The following is a 26,160-nucleotide window of genomic DNA, read 5'->3' on the forward strand; positions in this document are numbered from 1 at the left end:
TGCAGAACAAAAAATGTTAATTACTGACAATTTAAAGAGGCTTGTCTATACTGCACTTGCGCGGTTTCAAAACAACATGCTGTGGCTAATTAAATCTACCACTGTGCTCTTGGATGATTTCATCCTGATCAGATACAGTGTGATTCAGCTTATTAACGCATTGCCTTTATCTTCCCATCACTGCCAAACTTGTGTTCAAGCGCACATCCTATAATTTGAGATCACATCCCTGAATAGCATGGCTCACACAAGATCAGATATTGAAACACCAGGCTGCATACTCGGGCACACAAGTTAGAAGATGGCAAGTTAAGTTTGCCACAGGAGATGGGTGACACACAAGCACAAAAGCTGGAAGGCAGAAGCCAAGTGAGGTGAGAGTTGGACAGGATCAGACAGGAAAGGAGGACAAGTCAGTGCACAGAGGCTTGTATTGGTAGAACATAACTTGTCAGAGAAGCTAGAGGTAATTTCAGAAATTTTCAGTATCTCTGTTCACACACTGATAACAAGCCACCTATAAAACTCATAGCTGCATTATGTGTATGGTTTCGAGCAGCACATTCACACATGAGCTATCAGCCTATTCTTGCAGTGTGGTTATTCAGTAACCTCAGGTCCAAGAGCATACAAGAGGTCTAAGTCCAACTGATGACCTATGTAACAACGGCTACAGAATTGTTCATGATGAAATTTCCTTGTCACTAGTTTTGTTTTTGTTTTATCCAAACAAAATTACACCTTTGACTCTGTGATATTCAGGACATTATTATGGAATAGAAGGAACTGTGAAGTTTTAAAATGTGGGGTTAATTAACCATGTGTTACGCTAGAGGCTTCCTTTACACGTCTCCAAAGGATTCCTCAGATACTCACAGAGTGGAACATGATGGTGCACTAGGGATAACTGAGGCTATAGGATATTTAGTTTCTTTAGCTGCAAATACCAGAGTATGTGAAATGAAGATTATAGGATAACATACGAGGGAAAACGATGGTCTCCACAGAATAATTTTGCTAACCTGGATTCCTACTCTATCTACTCACTGGAGTGGCTTAGGGCAAATCACCTAAACCGAGCTCTTCACAAGGAATCAAAGCACTTTAATTCTACAGCTTCCATTACAGTCAAGAGAAAGCTGTGCTTTGAACATAAAGTGCTGTAAAACACTGATTACTTTCAAAAACCACGTCAACATGTTTGAACTTGAGCAACACGAGTAATCATTTGCCATTTTTCAAACGTTATCTGTGCTTTCTACACTGTTAAATAGCCCATTATCACCACTTCTTATCACGTATATGCTATGAAGAGACATTAATTTACTTTTTGAAAAACTCACAGTGCAATGCGAAAAATCACACACACACGCAAAAACCCTGAGAGTAAGAGGAAATAATTTTGTGTTCTGTGAGTTTGGACAGTTAAATTAATGCTGCTATCGACTCAGTGAAATAGTGCCTTCAAGAGGAAAAAAGCAAAAAGCTGTTCTATTATCCAAGGCAATTCTAATATATACACATAGAGGGATCAAATGATTTGCACATTTTTCATTCTGACGCCTTGATTTTGTGATCTCAGGTCAGTGTCTTATCTTGACAGTGGAGAGGGTCTATTAGGAAAAAGAGGGCAAGAACCAACCTGGAGACTCCATCCAACCACCATACTGTGGGTTGAGATACGTATGCTATTGGTCATATGCAGGTAACAGGCAGGTGTACCATGCATTTGTGCATGCACCTGTAATATTAGGATAAGCCTACGGTTGTTCTGATGTGTATATGCAAACAATGAAATAACCATTTGTTTGGTAAAAGCAACCAACACCTTTCTTTCCTACTTTTCATTCTGTTACAGACTTCATACCAAAGATCCTGGGTGGAACCACAAAGCATTCATCTAGCTATGCACAAGGAAGCAAAGGAGTCTGACTTTGTTCTTGTTAATTGTGTATTTCTACAAGCGTCACCTTGTATGCCTTCCAGTGAAATCTCAAAGCAACTCCAGTTATTTCACAGTCCTCTTTCAACTTAGTGACTAGGGAGCTACAGTCAATAATACGTAATACAAACAGGCAGACACAGAAATTGATATATTTTCTGGTGAGCGATTTTAACAAAAAAAAACACTGTTCAAATTTAGAGCTTTAACATAATCCAGTACCATTACATGCCTGCAAATCTCTGTAGATTTTAATCCTGATTAAACTGATAGGTAGAATAAATATTAAGAAAATATTTTCTCCCTTGTTATGAGTCTGCTGAAGAATAGAGGAAGTCTGGCAGGAGACAAAAGGATTTGTAAGTAATAGGAGACTTATCAGAAAGTATAAGTTCAAGTAACATAAAATACTTATACTTCCCATCTATACTAATCCTGTACATATAAATCCACATACTAAGCCCAGCCAAAGACATTATGCAATTTTCTTGGAGCAGTGCATTCCTATGGTACTCAGACTTCTTGTGAGGTGGTACCACATGCCTTTCATGTGCAGAGGCAGAAGAAAAAGCTTTTCATGAAATTCACTAAAATTACAATCACATACTTTGTAATTCAAATTTGCTTTTCACTAAATTGAGTAGCTTGCCTTGATGAGATTCTTGAATAAGATTACAAGTGCACTATCTGTATTGTATTATATTACTTATAAGTATTATACATAATAATACTCAAAATAATTATAATACTACTTTATAATACTAATTATTATATTACTTTTGCCTATCTTTATTATATAACTAGATACTAACTTCGCGGTACTGTAGCTGATCAAATAATTTTTCAATAATCACCTGATCTATGGAGCCAACTCAGTAGTAATGACTGTGTTTGCTGGAGGATTTAAGAGTCTGTACCTATAAAACAGCTTTGTAAATTAGTATTAGAGAAAGCTCACGAGCTGTTAAGGTACCTGTTCAGATTAATCAGGCACACTGCTGTGGTTAAGCTCCAATTGTAATGTAAAGCCTCGCTGCTACATTTCCATTGCTTGTCTTTTGCTAGCCCAGATCCTCAAGCTCCACAATGATCTGCCTTTGAAAAATTCCCCTACAAAAAGGAATGCCAAATAGCTTAACATCCTGAAATGGCTTAACATAGTTAAAGGAATGCCAGTACGAAAAAAAGAAGATGGTATGGATGTGTGGCTGAGGACAGCAGTCACTAGGTTAAGCTCGGTTGTGTTGGAAACCCATGCTTAGCTGAAGCTGTTGTAAGACAAGCTGCCCCAAAGGAACAGCTCTCCCTTCTCCTGCAGCAATATGCTCCTGCTGCTTTCTGTGTGTTAGCTTGAGCAACACAGCCACGCTGGGGTGAGATGGATCAAGTCATAAAACTGATAAAGGGATTTCTTTTCAGCCAGGTCATTGAGTGGACTTGATTCACTCAGCAAGGGTTAACACAAGGGAATGCTCAGGAATGCAGGGCCTGGACCAAGAACAACCTTTCTATCTGCATCCTATTGTTAGGTGAACTTCAGGAAGACATAAAGCCAAAGGATAAACTTGCTATTTATTTCATACCTCTTAGTGGGGAAAACCTGAGATCTGACTCTGAGCAGAATGAAAAAAAGTGTATGCTCATCTCCTTGCTTCTAAGAGAGAAGGGGGGTAAGCAAAAGGAAGCAGGTTAGCATGAGCCACCGTGCAGAATAAAAAAATATTTTATTTTCATCAACAGATCTTAAAAGCTCACTGAAACGTCCACCCCATGCAGTTGTTATGTAAGAGGTGGAAGAAAGGCCAATAGATTTGGTCAATCTGACAGTCTAGGCGGGGTATTTTTGTGTCTGTGTTTGTGTCGTCCTTGCATGATAAGATTTTGGTCCACGACTGGAATGCCTACATACACAGCAACATAACTCAGTAACCTTTGACTTAGTGCTAAAATTGGGTATTTTAAGCTTAGTCTGGATAAAAATACGGATTGTCCAGAACTTCACAGCAAGTTAGTATAGAAAATATCAATTGACTTGAAAGTCTGATATGTTCTAACAGACAACACCTTTGGTCCCCTCTAAACACTACATCAGATAAATTTAAGAAACTAAGTTGTTAATGCAAGTGTTCAGAAATGCACAGTACTGCAACTGTTTCTCAAACTTTCTTTAGTTCTGACCAGATTTGTATCAGTTCTTTGCATTTTAATTTTACTGCAGTAAGAAAAGGTCACTTCTTAATTTCAATTTATTGGAAAACCAAAGGCAAATCTATCAATTTGAGCATTTACTCAAACATCAAAACAGGGAAGTGACTTTGGTTTATCCTAGTGTGAACTCAACTCCTTTCAAATTGTTGCCAGGGTTTTAACATGTGAAAGGTCTCTCAAAATCCTTGCCAACTTAGCTTCAAGTGAAAAACGACAAGCTTCAGTGCTAGTATTGGCAATACCACACCATAACAACGTATCTATGACATCTCTATTCGATACACTGGACACCATGCTTTAGCCACACTTCCATAACCGAGCAGTAAGTCAGTTTTGAACACACAAGTGTTAATAGTAAAACTCTGCTCAAGCACAAACTTATTGTCAACACCTGCCTGGCTACACAAAGGAGAAGGAAGGAATTACAAGTCCACAGAACGCAGTTGCCTACAGGACCCTGACAGTTTGGCAATCACACGGGTCAAGGCCCTATTCTCAGTCACCAGTCGCTCATTTATGTGTTTCAAAGACTGAATCTGCTTTATTTGTTGCAGGTTCTGCAGGAATCAAAGAAATAGGAGTGAAAATGGAAAAAAAACAAAACAAAAACAAAAACACATATATTATGTTGAAAAGAACTAGAGATGAACAGAATTGAAAGAAAACTTAGAAGAGACAGTCTTGTTTAAAGTAGATAAATTGTTTTGAAAATAAAGTACCAAGCAAGTGGCACATTCCTGAAAAGCAATCTAAGAACCAGCAGTGATTAGCCACAGCTTTCCAAAACAGTTCAGAATACATTAACAATGAGAGTTATTCCTGGAATTCTTTACTTAACATCCCAATTGCACAAACTAAATCTCCTATTCAGAAGTCAGTAAATAATGATACGTTTAACCTATACTTGTGCATGAGAGTGCAGCAAATGTCAGGAAGAGTATTAATCTTTAATTCAAAACCTTCACATATTGCATATTGAAAGTAAGCTTTTGACAAAGGCAAGATGTAAGCTTTTGAAAAAGGCCAACCATCCCTAACAGAAATTTACAGGTTGGTGACAGAAACACATATCCTGTCTTCTACTTTTAGAAATAATTATTTTCTTATGCCACAATTAGCTTTCTACATATTTCACTTCTAAAGACCTCTCCCCTCACGGAAACTCAGACACTGTGTTCCCCTCCTTACAGGAAAACTACCTTGGCTTGAATCCAAGGGAGCTACAGACATTGTGGTTGCCTTCTGTTTACCACTGCTGGTCAGTCTCAACTGTATCAACAAACCTTACTGCAAGTATTTTAATGAAAAGGATTTGGAAGTTAATGCAGTTTTCAAGCACCAGAGGGAGCTCAAAAATGAGCTTTAAAGGAAACTTATTAATCACTGACAGCTATCAGATGTCAAAACAGTGGTACTGCTTTAAAATTATGGGGTACAAAAATGTTTTCTATTTCATCATGGTCCACTGGTTGTCTAGTTACAGTTTAATTTTATCAGTTTGGTTGGCTCTGTCCAATATTATATCCAAAGTGAACCTGCAGGATTTCTCTGTCTTCTTAATTATATCAAAGAACTTAATGTTGATAAACCAGGGAATGAGAAGAATCATACCAAAACTTTTATTATTCGGTGTATGTGGTAAATGGGACTTAGCTGTCAACATCTGAAATCTAAATCTGCTGCTTTTTGTTAACTAAAAAATCATTACTCATTCTATACAAATGAAAGTTTTTCTTTTGATATTGATAACGTGCTGCCTAATACATAAATTAATGAGATAAAGCTTTTTGAGCAAAGCAACATTTAATGCTTTACCTATGGAACTATCTATGCTTAATCTATGGAATTATATGATACCATTGTTTTTAAATTATTAAAATATAAGAGTTTTGTATCAAAAACATAGATGGCAATTCTGTCTTGATTAGATCAAAACGTGTTTCACTGCAAACATCTCTGAATGCTTCTTGTCAGCCAATATGTTATAGAACTGTAACCCTCGGCACCTTCCTAGGAAGTAAGTCATACATGTATGACTGCTTATGCCAGGAAAACAGCTTCACTACAAACTAAATGAAACAAATGACTTTGAGATGTGGGCATAGTTTATTTTCTAATGAAATTATAGAGAGCAGTAATATTGCTAGACTAAGTGTTGTTTAATGCCAATGACATAATCATACACTGTGTTAACAACAGTTTAACAATACTTACTTTCAGTTCCTCTTCCATTTCAGATATCCTTCTTTCTAGAGCTCTTCTTTCCTAAATCAGAAAATATCTGTTAATACTGAGCAATAACATTCTTTTTTAATTAATGATTGTAAATATTGTGAAAACTGTGAAATACTTCAAGTTTCAAAGATCATACAACCAGAAGCATAGTGTAGACAGGAAACTTGTGATGGCAGTGATATATAGAAAATATTTCAATATTCAATTTCAATAACTTAGGAGGAAGAGATATAAAAATTTACATCAAGTCCTATTTTGTAATATACCCCTTCCTTTACAAAAACTTAGACAGTTTATAAGCACCGTTTGGAATTATTTTTCATAAGCTGGGTTTCCGTAAAAGCTTAATATACAAGAAATGCAGAAAATGATCAGAAACAAACAAGAATATTAAAAGAAACAAGCACAAAAGCATAAGCTTTCATAGACAAGCAAACGTAGCTGAAAAATCTGCCTCAGCTCAGTGGGATCTGTCCACACCATAAACTGCAACGTAGTGTAGATGCAACCCAAACTTACGTTATGTGAGTTCAGCTGAGTACCAAGAAATCTAGCCACGTAAGACTACCTGCTTCCTGAGTAAATGTTTCCTGAATATTTTCTGCGTTTCTAGTATAGTACAGTTGGTAGGATTTATTTATTTTTTATTTTTTTTCCTTTTTACCTGAGAAGCAGGAGGAATTAGCCTTTGTCAAGAACTTCAGGTTGTTTTGATAACACTGATCAGAGTACCCAAGCTACTTGAAAGTTAGCTTAGGGTTTTCTAAACTATGCTGCAGTCTGCAGTGCAGACACACTACCATATTTCTAGTTGATATTGTTTTGTTTAAACCTCATTTTCAACGCATCTGACAGATCAACAGCTAATGCAGTAGACTTCAGGGGTTTATAGCTTGCTTGCTTGCTTTCCTGTGTCAGACAATGCGGTGTGTCTCATGTAAAAGCAGCTGCGGTTATTCACTATTCTACATTCAGATCTTTCCAAAGTGTGAAAGGCAAAAGCAACAGATTATTGCAAAGTGTACATATGCATCTGCATACAATGGTGTTATGCAAACAGCAAGCAGCATTGACTGAGGTGTGTAAAACTTCGGTTAGATCATACCGCCCAGTAGATACTGACTCTTGCCGGTCACCTTTCAGATACAAATCATTTAATTTAGTTTAATCATAGTGCAGTTATTCCCCAACATTTTCCCATTTTAGAATACAACTTTAAAAGTTTACCAAAGTAACAGAGTACTGCAGTTGTTAGTACTTAATGTACTTAACTACTTCAAGTTACTAATTTTCCTATAAGGATAAGAACTGATAGTAATGGCATAGTAAGTACCAGTGAGTTAACTGCAGTAAGCAAGTGACTAACAAAAAACCCACACCATCTTACATTACTTAGAACATTATTAGTTACCTACTGGTTTTGTAGGACTAAAAACCATTCGTCCTTTTGATGCATTTGCTTACCTAACGTGTTGAGGTTGTTTAAGAATAACTATTAGCAATAAAAAACAGTTAAGTAAAATCCTTATTTCATCAACTTTGCATACTTCACATAATACAAAGGAAACATTTAAATGGACTGGCCTAGATATATGATTTGTTGCAAAAATATATAGTTCTACTTAGATGAAGCTATGTTTCCTGTTTTTCCTTTTTACTCTGCTAGGAAGTGGCTAAAGAAATGCCAACAAAAGAACACATCAGAGTTTCAGTAGGAAAATTTGCCAGTATTATCTGGTTAGTCCCTGGACTCAAAGATTAAGGCTTTCAAATGCCTATGCAGTGTAAAATCTTGTGATATATGTCACCATTTCTTTAATGTACACCAAGAGCATTTGTAGTTCTCAATATGAAAAAAAAGCACAAGCCAGTTTCTCATTTTATAAAAGACAACAGCTCATTTGTGTGTTTTGAAGCAACCAGAAACCACAGTCTTGGTGCAGTGAGATTGAGGTACATGGATATACACAGGTGAAAAACTGACCCCAGAGTTATAAAATTAAGTAAACCCAGATATTTGTTTATTCAGTAATATAAAAAAATAAGCTCTCCCCAAAACAAATTCACAGGTGATGAATTCCAGATTTAGGAGAAATGGGTTAAACATATCTCCAATTCAGATCCATACTGAAATCTTGCAGTGTGAGTTGCATATGACCATGTCATGAAATTCTGCAAAGAGCTTTTAACATAGTTTTCAGAGTGACAAAAACTGTATTTTTGCCTATGTACTTATTTCTAGTCCTCAAATTAAAAGTGTTGACAAAGCATCATCAAATCACATCATGGAAACCAATTAAGGCTAAGTTCAAATAAAATTAAAAATCTGTATTTTCTGAATTTTGTCACAGTGAAATTCTAGGTTTAATAAATGTTCCTATCTTCCTTACTGAGCAGGTATGCTTCAACTGGAAAATATCATAGTTCAAAGATGTCTTCAGTTTTTTTTTTTTTTTTTTTTTTTTTTTTTACTTTTGTCCTCCCTTTTTCTCTATGTACTTATATGAACATCTTTAATTCGGTATTTCATTTTACTGTAGTCTTGTAGTCTTATCCTTGGAAAAGTGTATGTAGAAAAGCTCTATAGTTTGTTTTTACCTTTTACATTTATGTGGTTACTTCACACATAGATAGATGTTTTTACAATTATTCTTAAAGACCCGCCATCTGAACTGAATTTAGTCAGCTTATTTCTAGAGATCAGCTATTGGTAAGTAGCAGCTGAGAATCTCACTTCAGTCACTTTCAAAGTGAAACCAGCTCCAGATTCTAACGAGGAAAATACACCCACAATTAAATTCCCATTTTAAATTCTTGTCTGAAAAGAGGTAGATCAAAAATTATAAGAATACACGGAACATACCCTAAAATTTGTGTAAACCATGTTTCAGCCAGGCAGCATTGTCACTATTTTATCTTTTTACCTGCTAGCTTTGGTATTAATAACTTCAGAATGAGTAACATTTCAGAAAGACATTTCTGCTATTGGAATAAGTGTCTTTATAAGAAAAAGGTGCAAGAATTCCTAATGATAGCCAATTGATGCAATGGCCTATTTTGGGGAAAAAGTAGCACAGTAATTTAGAACTGAAATGATGTCAAGATGTACACTACAGAATATTCTGCAGTATAAAACCTGCATAGTAATGCATACAGCTAAATCTATGAAATAATTAAATGTCCACTTGTGTGGCCATGATAGGAAGCAAGAAACCAATTAAAGTTGCTAATGAAACTTTTCTGCTGATGAAATCACTGCCTACAGCAGGATGTCACAAAAACAAGAAGAAATAGGCACTAAAAGGCCACTGCAATTATCTGGCGAGATTATTAAGATAAAAATAATAGAACTTCAGGAAGTGCCTGAGAGCATTTCTGCATCTCTATGTCCTCTTGTAAAATCAAGCAAGGGTTTGTTTATTTACCAGATAGGTTTGCAGAACTGAAATGTGTTTTCTAAACCACAAATACTGGAAAATAAACATATAAGGCTAATAAATGTGAAGTTTACTAGGGATAAATAAATATATACCATATCGCATATTACTGTCAAATTCCATTTAGTTTTCTTCCCACTGAAGTATCCAATGCGTCACTCCAGGGTTAGGGGAGGAGAAAGGTACATGTAACCAGGGACATAAAAGAAGCCAGGACCACAACAGAAGAAACTGAGTTTTCTTTAAGTTTCTGCAAAACTTGGGATGGGCTTTAAGCTAACATGAAACTACAGCTTAAAATTATCATGGGCACAACTTCTGAAATAATTCCTGCAGTCTATCTCACATGTGGATTTATTACATATCTCTTTTCCCTGTCAATTTAGGACTGTCTCTCACCCTAATGCCCTTTTTCCCACGCTGCTCATTCATTTGCCTCCACTCCGCCCCAATACAGTGTCATTTTCCCTCTGGAAAAGTTACAGTACAAGGAAAGAGACAGACTATGCTTAATTTTACATCATTAGCAGGTTTGAGGTCTGATGTCTGTGGGGTAGAAACAGCTACTTCATTACCAATAATAATTGGTAACATGACACACATGCCTCCAGAAAGCTCTGAGGAAATTAAAGTCTCTGAACGTTGGAAATGCATTAAAAGATGAGACGTTCCGAATCTGCTTAACTCTCTGGAGAGCCAACATTGTTTTGGATGAGATGGAACAAGCAGCAGAATCCTGGAGGGCAGTGAGGTTTAGAACTTGGTTATCACTAACCAACAGACAACCTGAAGGCATTTCTTAAGAGTAATTCCATCTCACAGTATCTCACATTCATTGCCACTTTGAAACCTAAAATCCCCAAATCTTCTAAAAAATGAAAGTTGTAAGAAAGGTTATCCCGCTAAAATACATCGAAGCCAGGGGTTGCAAAACAAACTCAAACAAAGCCTGCATTGGACTACTCAATAGATATTTGGCAGAAACTCACCCTTTTCTCCATTTCCAAGAGTGATCTGTCAGCAAATCTTTCTTGTCTCTGAAACACAGAATTAATAGAGACATTGGTACTTGTTCTCAAACAATGTAAAACTGAAGGAAAGTAATACAAAAGGCATTTCAGCTAAGGGCAACTACTACTGTATATTGTCCAAAATATGTCTTCAAAAGCACTTTAAAATATGTTCAGGGAAGTAACACTGAAATAAAAAAGAATGAGCTGGAGTTATCACGGACTTCCTCTGTGACCATCCCTAAGTAATTTAATCTTACGTAGCCTTTGGCAAATAGGAGCAATATAGTATATCTATCTAAAAGCTTTACAAAACAAATATCTTTTTAAATGCACTGTACTGATATTTACAGGTTGCATATGGAAGACAGTGAAGTACATACACAGGTAAATTGTGGCAAATGTGATCTGAGAAAGGGGAACGTTCTTTCTACAACAATTTAAGAAGAATTTCAATTTTGTGTACATATATAATATTATTGTATGCAGCACTGTTATCTGAGAGCAGTTACCTGTAAGTGAAGTGCACTATTTGCTCTCCAGTTCTAAGATAAGGCTATCTAACCAGCCAGGAAGAACTGGCAGGTTATGCCAATCTGCCAGCAGGTTTATGAATTAATTAATCAAATCAGACTGACAGTTTGAACATAGGCTTAACAGTGTAGAAAGCGTTTATCCCTACCCTGCAAAGAAGTTCCACATACATGTTGGCAAGAACCACCAGTACTTAAATAAGCAGGAGATGGTCTCACACATTTTGTTCACAGCTGAGGACCAGAATCCTGTGCTCTTTTTTCTTTAGAAACAGAGAGGTACTCTTCTTCACTCCCATCTTTGAATAAGAAACAAAGCTGATGCCTAGTAAATAGCAACCCATATACTGGGGTGCTTCTAGTTTGCTATCTACTTGTCAGCAAAGTACGGGCCTTTTGTTTTATACAAACCTGAGTGGTCTTCTCCAACTGTAGTTTAAGATCTGTAAGTTCCATGTTGGTATCATGTAACTGTGCTTTCAGCTTTTCGTTTTCAGCTAGAATCTGTTCATAAAGCTAAGAAAAAATATTCATTTAATAAGAATCGTGACATTAGCTGAACATTTTAAAACCTGTGTCTGAGTTGCATGTAAAATGAAGAAATACATTAATAGTCTGAGAAGTAAAAATCAGTTACAGAGTTTAAAAATACTTAGAATTAGCGACTATAAAGAACTGCTACCAGACATTTATAGAGAAAAGCAACTTTGCACAGGGAGCACACAACTTACCTTCCATATATCACAGATTAGACACTATGGTAAACCTTTTTTTTCTTAACAAACTCCTCCTCTATTTTGAAACAAGATCTAAATAAATTTCTGTATTATATGTTTATAAGCTACCTAAGATCAAATATAGGATTTCATGCATGTATAAAGCAGTTTTAATAATACAAACAACTACAAAAACAATCTGATAGCATTTGTCATAAAAATATACATTTTGGCTCCTTAGGTTTTCTCCTTTGCATTTGAACTTTTGCACTTCGAACTCCTTAGAACTTTTTTTCAGTGCAAAAGCCATAAACTGTTCTGTAATGTATGCATTCCCCCACTGCAATGGTTCCTCTGCTCCTCCATTAAACTGAGTTGCTCTAAGCAGCATTTGTGAAATAACGTTAGATTATTTCCAATTTATGAAAAAAACATGAAAAACATTAGTCAAACATTACTTTCACACCAAAATCACTGGACCAGATACCTTCTTAAAATCAGTGCTATCTTCTTTTTCTAGTCTACTGCAGTAAGGTTTTCGATCTTCAAGGTAACTTTGTGACCCAGATCGCCCCTGTGCTGAATCATAACGATCACCGGAAGACACGCTGAGTGATCCTGTATCATATCTGTAAAAGAAAAGTTCTTATTTTTCTTTGCTTTTGTACTCAAACTGAGACTACTCACTGTATCAGACACTGTGAGTGCACCATTACCCAACTGAACACAACCACTTGCAATAACATATTTTAGGTAAGCTGCTGCATACTAATTTAATACAAATTAAACTTTGACATTCCCTCCATATTCTTCAGTATACTTCAAGATTCTCTGAGTGAAAATGTTTTAAAACTGCCCACCATGCCAAGTAAATACCTACCTTTTATGCTGAGAAATTTTAAAAATTAAATTAAAATATTTAATTCAGGTAAATATTTAAATGTTTTAAAGGATTTTATGCTGGTTTAGATATTTTACTTCTTTATTTTTGAAGACCTATTCTTAAAAATGTATCATAGAATACTGAGGAAGGGACCCACAGGGACGTCTGAGTCCAACTTCTGGCACGGATTACTTTAATTGCAGTACTACTTTAAATGTAAATGTAAATTTTAAGTGCGACTAATGCCTTTTGAAGTTCAACCCAACTCAATACTGAGGTAAAGCTGAATTTGTACATAAACAAATTTAAATGAGAATATGTGACTAAAAAGTGTAAAAAAATTAAATTAATTTACTTAAATCACACATACCTTGAAAGGCTATCACTCTGAGGTTGGGAAGAGTAAAACGAGAGAAAAAGAAGAGATCAAATTAGTAATTTATTTAAATAAAATATATAACAATCTGTAAACAAGCATAACTCAACAATTATGTTACAGCGCACATGCTATCCAGTAGGATTGTCAAGTTGCAATGTTGTTGTCTGGAACAGAAGAGAAGCATGTGCTGGAGATGTGTTTGCCAAAATGTGGTTTACAAGGACATTAGCATTACACTTTAAAATTTTGGACTGTCCTTAACGTAACAATCAGTTCAGCAGTTGGTGCATTCTGCAACTTGACCCCCAGCTGGGGGACCCTGTTCTCTGACTTCCCTATTCCTCTTCTTCTTCTGTAACAGTAGCAATAATGTTTTTGAAAGGTCAACATAATAATGACTTCAGCTTACAATAATAATGTAAAATAAGCTAGAAGATCATTGCGTCAACATACGTCAATGGGAAACTAGCTGCTATACCAACTACATAAGGAAGCACTTACTAGACTAGATCTAAATTATGTAATTTCATTTTTTATATTAATTAATTCATTCATTACAGGTGCATCCACAGGCAGATAGTACATTCACTTTACTTGATGAGTGAAATTTAATTAAAAGTGATGACTTAAGCCTGAGGGAGTGTCCTCGAAGCATTACATCACTCACATAAGCCTTTTTCCCCTCTGGGTGGTCAATACATATTCATCATTTATTCTGATTTTTATAATAATCTTGAGTGAAGACATTTCACTCAAGAAACTCCACTGTATATTCCCCTGGATATCATCCAATGATGTTCACCTGGCAGTGGCTGGAGCTTTCTCCTGTGCTTGTTTTTTGGGGGTAGTGGAGTGGAGGTTTTTTTTTTTTTTTTTTTTATCCTACATTGAGGAAAATAGTCACATTCTCCATAACACACTCAATTTCCCCTTTGACACCTTGAAGTGGATTTACTACACATGGTTTATCAAAAGTATGAGCAACAGACTAACAACTCCTATCAAAATATTGTTATTTTCTGTAAGGGCATGAATAATGCTGAAAACTTAGGAGATTTTTGTAGAAATCATTGCAGTTAGGTGTCACATAGCTACGCCTGGTTAGTTTTTAAGCTACTGGCCACAACATTTTTAACTTCCACCTAAGTATGAATCATATGTTGCATATCTACAGATTAAGATCCATATGAGATTACCGAATATCACTCCATAATTGATGACCTACAGAAACCTTTTTCCCACTGCTTACTCCTTCCTTCTCACCTTAACAAAACAGAGGATCCTTTGTCCACAAATACTTTATGTTTTCTCTTTTTACCTTGAAGGGACACCATATGAACAAAAACACTAAGCCTTTTACCCTTTAGCTAATGTGATGACACCACTCCTGCATTATTTCTTAACAAAGAGGGTTCTAAAAGCTGTTTTTCCTTGCTTCTAGTGGGCTCCCCATGGTGTCATGGGAATGTGAAAGCCTCATGGATCTCCATTAACCTGCTGCTGTACAGCTTCCCAAATGGAAAAGCAAGTTATTAAGTCACACAGGGAACATTTTGCAAACAGAACTTTCCAGCTCTGCAGAGGAAGACCACAGGAGTGAGTGACATAAGACAGTCCTGGAGACAGGGAAGCAACGACCCAGCCCATTCTCATTCTCCCAGCTGAGATCTGGAAACTGAGCAGCAGGGCCAGGACTCCGTGATCATCAGGAAAGTGTACGTCAGCAGTTTGCATTTCCTGAAAGCTGTGAAGCCCTGCTGCTGGGCTTCAAGCAGCATCCAGCCCCCAGAGCTCATGAGGAGAGGAGCACGTTTCTCAAGCACGTGCCTGTTCTTTCCCTCACTTGTCACAAAATATGTTTTTTTGGGGAGTGGTGTTTTATTTATTTATTTCATTTTCCCCTTTGATTTCTCTTAGTTCATTCACAACTTTTCACAGTTTAATTTTTTACTTTTTTTGTTCTTTTAATTGTAACTCTAAGTCTATGGATTGTGCATAAAGTTGGTTTGAAGACAAGTAAGACCAACACTGCTATATATCTCTGCACATCCAAATTACATGAGACGGGTGCTCTTAATACATTCACAGAACTGAGCAGACTGTGAGACTGTGACAGCTGAAGTTACATAAAGCAGCACCCAAGGCGTAAGGAAAAACGAAAGCGTATGTATCCTCATCTACACCAGCTGACTTGACACTAACCCTAAGCTACCAGTTTATACAGACCATAAGAGGGTCCTTCCCCTCAAACACACTGTATTTGAAAATGTACACTGGGCTTCCAAACATACACGTCACATTTTGGTGAGGTTAGGGTAATTTCTAGTAATGGAAATAAAATATTAATTTTACAAATTGTCTACACTGGGTGAATCAGTACTTGTATAAAACTGCCACAGCCGTGAAACTAAGAAACAAGGTCTGAGTACAATGTATAACCAGTGCTAGTAATGCCAGTTTCTCATGTTTATTCCCACAGAAGTAGAAGCGCTAATGACATTCATTATTCTAATATTGCTATCTTTCAACCTTCAGAAGTCACATATCTGATTCCATATTAAATAAAATTTCAGTTAATTTAATTATAAACTAACCACTGTTGTAGTAACTATTTAAATTCGTAATTATTTTTAAATACACCATCTCAGGGGAGATTTTAGTTTTGCTGTTTTAATGTGTGTTTTTTTTTTGTTTGTTTTTTTTTATGCTGCCCCCACACTTCTATAGGTGTCTTTCTGAGTGTAGTTCAAGTGCACTCCAAGCTTCAATGCTAATGAAAACAGGACAAACTGATAATAGAGGTTATACAATTTGTATCACTGTCAATTGATATCTGTCTTTTGCCCACTTCTAAGCAGATCACTTCTCTAACAGATCATGTTCCCATTCTCATCTCCTGCCCAAGTACAAGCTATTTCTCCTTCACCACACATATTCCATATTCTTTCCCCTGCAAATATTCATACCACGAAAAGCTTAACTGTCAAATACCCTTGATTTCGTGTGCTTGACTTCTACTCCAAATTTCCTCATCTCCTAGAAGTTACTGGCTTCTTTTTCATTCATTATCTCTTATTGTGCCACGGGGGCACCATTTCCAGTAACAGAAGACATACTTCCATGAACAAAAGATGGCTAGAATGGAAAGGAATGGCAAGGTGGCTCACTGAGAAAAAAGCAGCAGTAAGAGGAATAAAATTTTAAAAAGCACAGCAAACACCACTTTCCACATCATCACAAGACTTGGCAACTCTGTTATACCTTAAGTCTTTTTGACTGTCTGGTCAGCATTCCACTAATAATAAATCAGATTTCAATATTCATATTTGAGCTATTTTTGCTTAAGGACAAATAGCTAGCCCAAATAACTTCAAAAAGCAAAGAAATCTTGCGAATCTTAATCCACAGATGAAGTTCAACTCAAAGTAAAATCTAATTATCAAAAAGGAAGAGATCATACTAATTCCTGAAGACTACATCAACAGAACTTAAATCAGTAATCTAAACACATCTTCCCCTTCAAGCCAGCCAAGAAAGAGAGCTGTTTAGGCATGTTTGACAATAATGTGAGCTGTTCCACAGATCACTTTGGTATGTACGTTCAAAGCTGTGCTTTATGGAAATTTATTACTGAACTATGTTCTGGTAAAATTGTTTTTTCACCTTCCTGGAAATTTGTTGTGCTTTTCAAAAATAGTTCTTCTTCAGTGACATAACAAATGCCTATATTGGTTAAGACTGAGCAATCCTTTACTTTCTGTTGTTCCCTATTCACTAAATTCAGGTCAGATTTACCCACACGTAAAAGGTCTATACCTATTTCTGGCACACTGGCTACCAACAGCATGGTTCCTAATTCCTATCTCTTTCTTACCCCAGAGTTCAGACATAACCGTTCCTAGAAACCAAAAGTTAGAACAAGTTGGTGCAAGTAACGTTCTCCATTTCCCAAGAATGCTACACTGGTAAAATGTATCTGTCTACAAAAACAAGTTATTTCTTCACAGTCTCAATTTCAGAATGAAATCCATGAGATGAGTGTTGGATTATAAAAGCAAAAATGTAACTGAAAAAGAGGCTTCACTGGAACAGTTTGTTATATAAAATCCCTCAGCTGCCAAAATGATCTGCAGACTTGCTTATATTTGAACTGCCTTCCTACAACGTAAGATTATCCTTCTTAGAGGAACAACAATTTCCTGTAAGTAACATGTCATTTGTTTTGCAAAGAATTTTTCATCTCTTAGCCTAAACAAAATTTCATTACAGCAGCCTCCAACTGTCATAGTGCTAGCAAAATTTGACTTCATTTTAATAGTTCTCCTTTTTGTTCTCCTTTAATGATCAACTGAGATGTCAAAAGGTAGTTCTGTATAGGGAACAAGAAAGCACAAACTGAAATCTTGTAAGACAGTTCTTTCAAAGACCACAGAAATGAAAAGCATAAGCATTTGTCAAGTTCCTTAAAGATTTCAGGCTAGAAATTATTTTGTCTAAGGCCCTTTAGTTTTCTTTGTAGCATGTGCAAGGCTTGTTTTTGACCTCCTCTAAATTCCTGAGTTACCGCCAAAGCTCTTCAGAGTTTATAGTTACCATCTTCTACTTCTGGCTTGTAGCTTCAACAAGTAAAAAAACCAACAGCAGCACCACATAAGGGAGTAACAGAGAATTTCAGTCTTTCCAAAGACTTCTGTTTTCTGAGTAGTGCATCAAATATTCAGTACAATTTAAAAAGCATAAATATTTTCTGAATGTTAGTCTCCCTTTATAATTTGAATTTATTCCATCTCTTTCCTTCTCTCAAAAATGAAAAGGATTTATAGCCAAATAATCACAAATTTTCTACAATAAAACATGCAAGATTTGTGTCAATTGTAAGTGGATTTAGCAATTGCAAAAAGAAAAGTGGAATTGATGTAGAATCAAAAAATACATTTTTTTTTGTCATAGAATTGGGAACAGATTGCCATTAGAATGCTTGAAGTCTATTCCACTTCTTTTTTTCTAGAGGCAGCAAAATACTGTACTGTAAAAAGTTAGTTATTTAGTTCTTTGTTTATCATTGAAAAACTCTAAATAGCTGTTCATCAAGGAGAGGAAACTACTTGAAATCTGCATAATGTTTTAAAGCACTGATAAGCTGTTTTGCGCCTGATTTACCACTACTTCACTGTAGTTTTATCAAGTCTAATTCTATTACAATGACTGCATTCTACCAGAACAAGTTTCTAGAGAATAGAATATGAAATAACTACAGATCTCTAATAATTAGAGATCTGACAACAGCTACTGGTGGGAGGAGAGGAAACAGGACTAAGTATTTATGTTAACATGACAGTGGAATCAAAAATAGAGCAAAACAAAAGGGGACAGAACGAATCAACATCTAAACCAGTTAAGGAAATGTAATGGAAGCTTTTACATCACTCGAGTTTTATTACTCAATAATGACCCTGATTCCCTAGTGTGTTACTCCAGGCATTAGGACAAAAGAAATACATTCTGCTACACCATTTTATAGTATAGCTTAAGTTACTACGTCCTTTTTAAGCCTACTTTATCCCACTCTTATGCATCATTTTATAAGGATTTTTTGCATCAAATAAAGCCATACTGTTTGCCATTGACTTTTTAACAAAACTAACCATACTGAATTAGGATGTTCAGAAATCTTTTTTCTTCAACATAGAAATAAGGTTCATTGTGCTCTTTAACTTTCTAAGCTTTCTTATATTAACATTTTCTCACATTAGATGTTTATTATATTATCAACACCACTTTTTAATTTAAAAAGGTTCTATTGTGTATTTGTCAGAGGACATCATTCCACTGAAAATAACAGAGCAGATGAAACAAAGATATATGGTAGAATCTGAAAACTCACTCCAGTTACTTGCTGCAACATGTCCCTGACCTATATGTCAGAAATTTCACCGAGACCTTCTGGGTTTAGTACCCAGAAATGTATTCTACATAATCAGAATGGAAGAGAAAAAGACAGTTTTACCTGTTGTTAACACATTAGAATTGTTATAAAATTCTGCAGTTTGTATATACACTAGAAGACAAGATTTTCACTATAAATCTGCAAAGGAAATGGCACTGAAACACAGAATCAAATTATGACTAAGAAAGCACTCATAAGGACTTCATCATATGCACTACTTTATTTGAATCCAACTGCACTGAAAGTTTTACAATTAGGATATATGTTATAAAGTTAGAATTTTTTGTAATTACCTGAGTTTCTTTCTTATTTGTTCCTTCTTCTGAATCCGACTGGTGCTCCTGATCATTTTCATCACTCTGGTGAAAGAGGAGGGATAAGGAAAACAGTTAAGCTGTTGAAAGCTTTCTGAGAATTTAATGTGTTCTATATTTTTAATATCAAAAGCTAAGAGTCGTAGAATTCTACCTATCTACAAGCACTTGCTTTCAGTACCAGCAGAGGAAACAGCTTTGCATTTGGCACAGAAAAATCTTACTTTTACAAAATTATATGCTGTTCCTATGACAAAGAAAAGGGAAAGGTAACCTGCTGAAACACTGGCGATATTCCTTCTAATTTGACAACAGTTCTTTCAGCCTTAAGTACATAGCTACTTGTAACATGCCAGATAATGAGCCTCATTCTTATAGCTTTTGCAACAGAAAAGAATTGTTCAATTTTTTATTATTTTTTTTAAGATTATGATTAATTTCTATTACATTAAGGTTATTACAGTATTCTAGATTTTTTTTCACCATTATCAGCATAACTTAGACTTGATTTTGAATTTGCTCCTGGAAGCTTCACAATGGAGAAACAGAATGAACGAGTACCATTTTCTCCAGAACAAATTAGTGAAATACTCTGTTATTCTAAATGGTTCTCCATGTTAAGAATGCACTATATGCATTCCATATTGCTACAAACTATGGCTATAAATCAGCAGTAGCTGATTGACGGTAGTTTGTCTTTTACTTACATCTTGAGTCCAAAAGGAAACTCCTGTAGATCGTCGTTTTTCTCTTGGTCGCCGCCTTTCCCGTATAGATTTAGGCTGTGACTTATCTTCTTCCTTTTCTTCCTCTTTTTTGCCCCCTTCTGTTAATGACAACTTTCTTGTTCATTTGAGACAATCTGATTTTCTGAAAATCTACTGAAATTTTCTCAGTCTCTAAAATGCTTAAAATTAATATTTTTACCTGAAATAAATTCGCTACAAACCTCACCACAGGGTTTGCTGTAATATGCATTCCTCAGAACATAGCTCTAAAATAAATACCATTCCAATTGTTGAACAACAATTGCAAAATACTAATTCCACCTAAACAGTTACGTAAACAAAATGCTTCAGTGTACAGTAACACACCATAAATTGCACATAAAATTCAATTTTCAAAACTTCCACATAATAATTCATTAACATTTGTGTCAGTAGTTATATAAAAGTACAAGGGATAAGATACTTCTTTATCATCCTTCAAACAAGATTTTTTTGCTTACATCAAAAATTTTTTATTAAAAATATATGTTTTAAACGTTTGTTAAGTCTTCCTTAGAGTCCCCTTTCTCATTAGTCTTCTTCATTTTCCCATCTAAGGAATAATAAAATTGGACCTCAAAGATTAAAATAACACTGTAATACAGATTTCCTTTTTCTTTAAAAGAAATGCAATTGCAGTTCAAAACTGACATAATACCTCAGAATTGTGTTTGGTGTCCTACAAGTAACTTGCACAAAAAAGAGAATTAAACAAACCTGCCCAAACAGAAGTTATTTACCTGTTAGGTAGTTTGTTCAGTTTGCTATTCCTTTATGAGAAAGAAACCATAGAGTTGAGTTCAAATCACAGCATCCCTACTAACTTAACTGTATCATCACTACTCTTCAGAGGTAAATGAATTTTTCAGCATGAAGCAAGAATTAAACAAAGAAGAAAGAAATATAAGTATTCATGCTGAACACCGACCTTTCCTAGTAATTGATGATTTACCTTTGAGCTTTCAGACAGTAATGTATTTCTCCTCCTAAAATCATAATTTGAAAAAAAAACCTGCTGTAGCTAATATTTACTTTTTTTTCTTTCTTTTTTTTTTTTTTTTTCCATAGAACAGTCTAGAAAGAGTTTTCTAAAGTAAGCATGCAGTACTGAAAATTTTTATTACAAATTTCAGTTCATGTTAGGACGGAGGGGAACAAAATCAGAAATCTTATCACTGAAGCTTAGTACTAACAACTTGTTCAGAAAATACCAATATAGAGAACCAGGTGATACTGATGCATAGTTCATGGAGATTTGATCAATGGATCATCTAATCTGAGCCTCTGTATAACAGAATTATCAATTTCAATCAGTAATCCTATATCTAATCAATAATTAGAATTAATATGTTTCTCCCAGTTTAACAGTGCCGCACCTCGGAGAGAGAACAGGGATCACAATGTATGTCAACAGCTTCATCCTTTGACAGGCAACTGATCAGGTACAGTATTTTTAAAGAATTATAGCAGATGATTCATATTTGAATAAAACTCTAGGCAAAAAATCTGTGACATCAAGGAAAAGCACCTTTCTGATCCCTGAATCGAGCATCTCATCTTCAGTGTAAAATTATATAAACCGGTTAGATATTAGTGTGGTTGCACTATGTATTATGAACTAACACCACACTACCACCAGAAGTATCTCTTTCTCTCCTGTTTTCAGATGCTCATGATACCATTAAAGCATCGTTTCATTCCTTCACTGTAAGACTAACCCTCCTCTCCAATTAGTTACCAATTATTTAATCAAGTAAAATTCCTCCTCAATATCTGCACGTTTAAACTCTGAAGCGTGAAATTCTGTGACAGTTGCTGTTTGAAAGCAGAAATGAACCCAGACTCACACGCCGTAAGACTGAAAAACACCATCAAGTCCTCAAAGTCTTTTTTCCTCTCTACATGCAAGTTTGGAATTTGTTACAAGAATCTGGAGTGATGTATATCTATGAGAGGTCTTACACATCACACCCCATTTTGAACAGTCTTTACAAACATAAATTGCCCTTTGGCAATTAAAAGAAAAAAAAAAACACAACTTCACAGACGGTAGTCCTACCTCTCTCACTTTCCTTTGTTCCACTCCGAGAATAGGCAGAAGTTATACCTATAAGGCTGTTTGGTCTGTTTAGTTGACTTGAAGTTGAAAGAGAGCTAGTGGAGGTGGAGAGCGAGGAGGTGGATGATGAAGAAGTTGAAGTTGAAGTTGGTCTATAGCGATGATATGGCTATTCAGCAGAAAAATGTCAAAATTAATTTACAAAGATTAAACAAACATAAACCACAGGATATTAAAACATTAAATATGTAAATGCTTGTTTACAGTAATACCAAAATTACAGTGTTATAGTTGGAGTTAAGATTCATATAATTTCTCTACCTAAAGAGACCCATCATGAAAATACCTCTTCAACAGTTCGGGAATATCTTTGTCTATAATCATCATCTTTAGTTTCAGATTCTTTCTTTTCTTCTTGTTTTTCTTTGTCTTGCTTTTCTTTCTCTTCCTTTTCCTTTTCTTCATTTTCTTGGTCTCTGGTTCGTGTGGGACGATTTCTTCCTATAGTTTTTTCTGCTTCTTGAAGATCTGTCAGTGTTACACCCTGTGAAAACAGCAGTCAGCAAACAACAGTACAACGTATCATTCAGCTTGTATTAATGTAGATGATCACATTATTTATTATTAAATATAAAAATCAGCTTAAGAAAATTAATTCTCTCTATTAAAAAAAATGCATTCTACCTACATATTCTACCTATAAACTTTTCTCTTGAATCCTGGAACCAAATATTCCTCTCTGATTAGCAGCAAGTGTTTGCTCTAATGTGATCTATCACAGGTTCTCTAGTAACACCATTTTAGTTGAAATAGTACATACAGATCATGTAGAAAATCACATAGAAATCATTAAAGAATACACTAGCTCCCTCAAATATCATCATAACCATCATAAACATTTTTGAAAGAACCTGAAAATACAATACTTAAAAAAATCGGAAATATTGGTACCTACAAATTCACCCACTGGAACTGGATTTTTAGGTTAACGACACATCAAATAAATACACTGAGAGCACTACAGAAAGTTGTAACTAATATCTTATCTCCTTGCTGTATCTAGCTAAATGCTAGTTTTCAAATGAAGCCAGGATGCAAGCAACTTCTTATATAAAGAGAACTTTTCTATACTGCAATTTTCAGCTTATCTATCTTATGGAGATACTGCTTAAAATTCTTTGTGACCTATTCCAAAGCAAAATTCCCAGCTCATTAGTTATTTAATTGATTGTTATGCTTTTCCACTGTAAAGATTCAAAAAGAATTGCTTTGCGGTTTAACAATCTTCCAGGATCTGGCTTACTACCAAGAAGTAGAAAAGAACTCCACTACGATAAACCCATGTCAAACAATGTGATCTCTCAATAGGAAAGGTAACCAGAAACATTTGAGGGGTTTAGAATTACAAAGGTTTGAAAGTAATGTCAGTAAATAATTTAGTTATAGATCCGACCTTAATGCAGATAAGGATGCTGGCTGAAGTATTTCTTTGTTCTGTTTTATCTAAGGACAATTTTGCTGATTATTCTCAGTTTGTCAGCAGACAAAGAGAGAAGGGTAGACATACTTTACAGAAGATAGTAGCTGGTAATTGCTCCAGGGCCCACAAAGCATTCAAGTCCTGTTTAGACATCATCTATTTTGCTACTATCACATATTTTTCTATGCAAGGATTGCAACGGCTGCAATTCAGTATGAGGTAGCTCTCACAGAAATTGGGAAAAACTTCCAAATATATCAAAATATCAAAAACCTCTTCCCCAGTACTCTTACGTGTCCATGGAAACTAGGCTGAATGTGTATTTTCTGTGTCACAGATCACATCGTATATCTATATGTTGGTCAACTCAATCACATTTTCTTCAATAGTCCATATACAGAAAAGACTTAAAAATGTATGTAAATATACATATTGTATGCCATGCCTGATTCTCAAGTAAAATCTTGACAGAGAAGCTGTTAGTTCTTGGTGAATTGAAAGCCGATATCTACATAAAAGCGATACAATTACTCAAGTAAGCCACTTTCACATAACCCAAACAAAAACTTCAGTGGAAGCATCTCTGCTTTCAAATTTCTGTTAAATTACTCTGTGGTGATCAGAAAAAGCACTTTCCAGGACATAATGAGGGCTCCTCAAGCTTTCACGGAAATAAAGGAACTAAGCGGCATTTACTTCATCTGGTAACAAGTTGTTTATACCAGGAAGATCAACTGATCACTTGGAATTTTAATGGGAAATTAAAACTTCACTGTACTCAGGGAGTTATATATGTTCCCATAAATGTAGAAGCTGTAATAAAACCATACCTGTGTAGATCTTCTAGACTGTCTTGCTTGCCTGGATCTAGCTTTTCTTTGGGACTCTGACTCTTCATCCCGTACTGGAGTGAGGTATGATCTAAAGGGTTAATTACAAATAAGTCAGCAAACGGTAATTTTTGTACAAATGCATTAAATGTCAGAAAAAAACTCACAATGTATGAAAACCAAAGCAGTTAGAAGAAAACCTTTAAAGATATTAAATGAATTACTGTATCATATATACTATATACATCATACGTACTATATCACCTAACATAATAACCTGTTCATCATGCTAGTGGCCTTACAACTCACTTAAAATACATAGTGTTTCCTATTTAATTTAGATTTGCTTTTCTCTAAATAGAACATAAAAAATTACAAACAAAATGTGTGTGTGTGATGTGAGTACCCGTGCAAGTAAACTCTTAACATAACTTTTAGGCTTTCAGAAAAATGTATGTACTGCTAATGCAGAAATCCTAATTATACCATCTATTGCACCGGAGATTAAAAATCTTTAAGGAGGTAGTTACCATATTTTCACATGAATCATCCACGATTTGGGTAATCCAACGCCCTTTAAAAACAACAGACCTTAAAAATAAATCCTCAGGAATCCCACAACAATCCTGCAGAGTAAGCAAGTAATTGTAATCAAAGCCAAAGGGCTACTACAGTAACCATGCAAGGTCAGGACTCTTTAAAGAGATTTTCCAACCCAGGCAATTTGGGTAAAAAAATCAATACGTACACATACATAAATATATATATGTATGCATGTAATATATGTGTATATGTAAAACCATTGTTAAAGACCTTAAAGTTTTTAATGCATTTGTTGGTTTTCTATTACAGAACATTCTGAGAATGCTGTTATAATTTACCATCATGTTTTTTAATCCTTAGATTAAATAGATCGGAGAAAGCTGAAAAAGTAGAAACTGAAGGTTGCTAAAGGGTTGCTTAAGACATAAAGCCCTTCTGAGATCCTTTAGATAAAATTAGCTACATTAAAAGCAGAATCAGATTCTATGATATTTTCTGACTATATTATTTCTATATTTAATTCGTTAATAATTGGCTAACGATTTCACAGAATCACAGAATGGTTGAGGTTGGAAGGGACTCCAGAGATCATCTAGTCCAACCCCCCTGCTCAAGCAGGGTCACCTAGAGCACGTTACAGAGGATGGCATCCAAGTGGGTTTTGAATATCTCCAAAGAAGACTCCACAACCTCTCTGGGCAGCGTGTTCCAGTGCTCTGTCACCCGAACTGTAAAGGAGTTCTTCCTGAAATTCCTCAGATTTAAATACTTCGTTTGGGAAGCTATCACCTATTCACACTTAAAGCATTTATCTATGGAAAAAGAATCTTTTTGGTCACGTAATTATGTATTTCTCGGGTTAAAGCATACTAAAACA

The 26,160-nt window shown here is 35.3% G+C and overlaps 1 protein-coding gene across 11 annotated transcripts in view; it reads right to left on the reverse strand.

The window, feature by feature from the left end:
- The window catches only part of PPP1R12A (protein phosphatase 1 regulatory subunit 12A), a 124,236-nt gene that overhangs the window by 2,456 nt on the left and 95,620 nt on the right, over positions 1–26,160 (reverse strand). For 5 of the 11 annotated variants that reach the window (XM_027454321.3, XM_027454343.3, XM_027454361.3 and 2 more), the window contains 11 exons: positions 24,741–24,831; positions 22,777–22,974; positions 22,431–22,599; positions 20,312–20,430; positions 19,584–19,649; positions 13,335–13,351; positions 12,569–12,710; positions 11,777–11,881; positions 10,812–10,859; positions 6,365–6,415; positions 4,546–4,707 (listed from right to left, as the gene is read on the reverse strand). In XM_027454321.3, coding sequence (XP_027310122.1) covers positions 4,573–4,707; positions 6,365–6,415; positions 10,812–10,859; positions 11,777–11,881; positions 12,569–12,710; positions 13,335–13,351; positions 19,584–19,649; positions 20,312–20,430; positions 22,431–22,599; positions 22,777–22,974; positions 24,741–24,831 — 1,141 coding nt within the window. In that variant the 3' untranslated portion in view covers positions 4,546–4,572. Of the gene's footprint in view, positions 1–4,545; positions 4,708–6,364; positions 6,416–7,490; positions 7,522–10,811; positions 10,860–11,776; positions 11,882–12,568; positions 12,711–13,334; positions 13,352–19,583; positions 19,650–20,311; positions 20,431–22,430; positions 22,600–22,776; positions 22,975–24,740; positions 24,832–26,160 lie in introns of those variants that run through there. The other 6 variants (XM_027454371.3, XM_027454368.3, XM_027454332.3 and 3 more) reach the window with 3 other exon arrangements.

This window comes from Anas platyrhynchos, chromosome 1, assembly GCF_047663525.1.
Source record: "Anas platyrhynchos isolate ZD024472 breed Pekin duck chromosome 1, IASCAAS_PekinDuck_T2T, whole genome shotgun sequence".
Taxonomy (NCBI): Eukaryota; Metazoa; Chordata; class Aves; order Anseriformes; family Anatidae; genus Anas; species Anas platyrhynchos.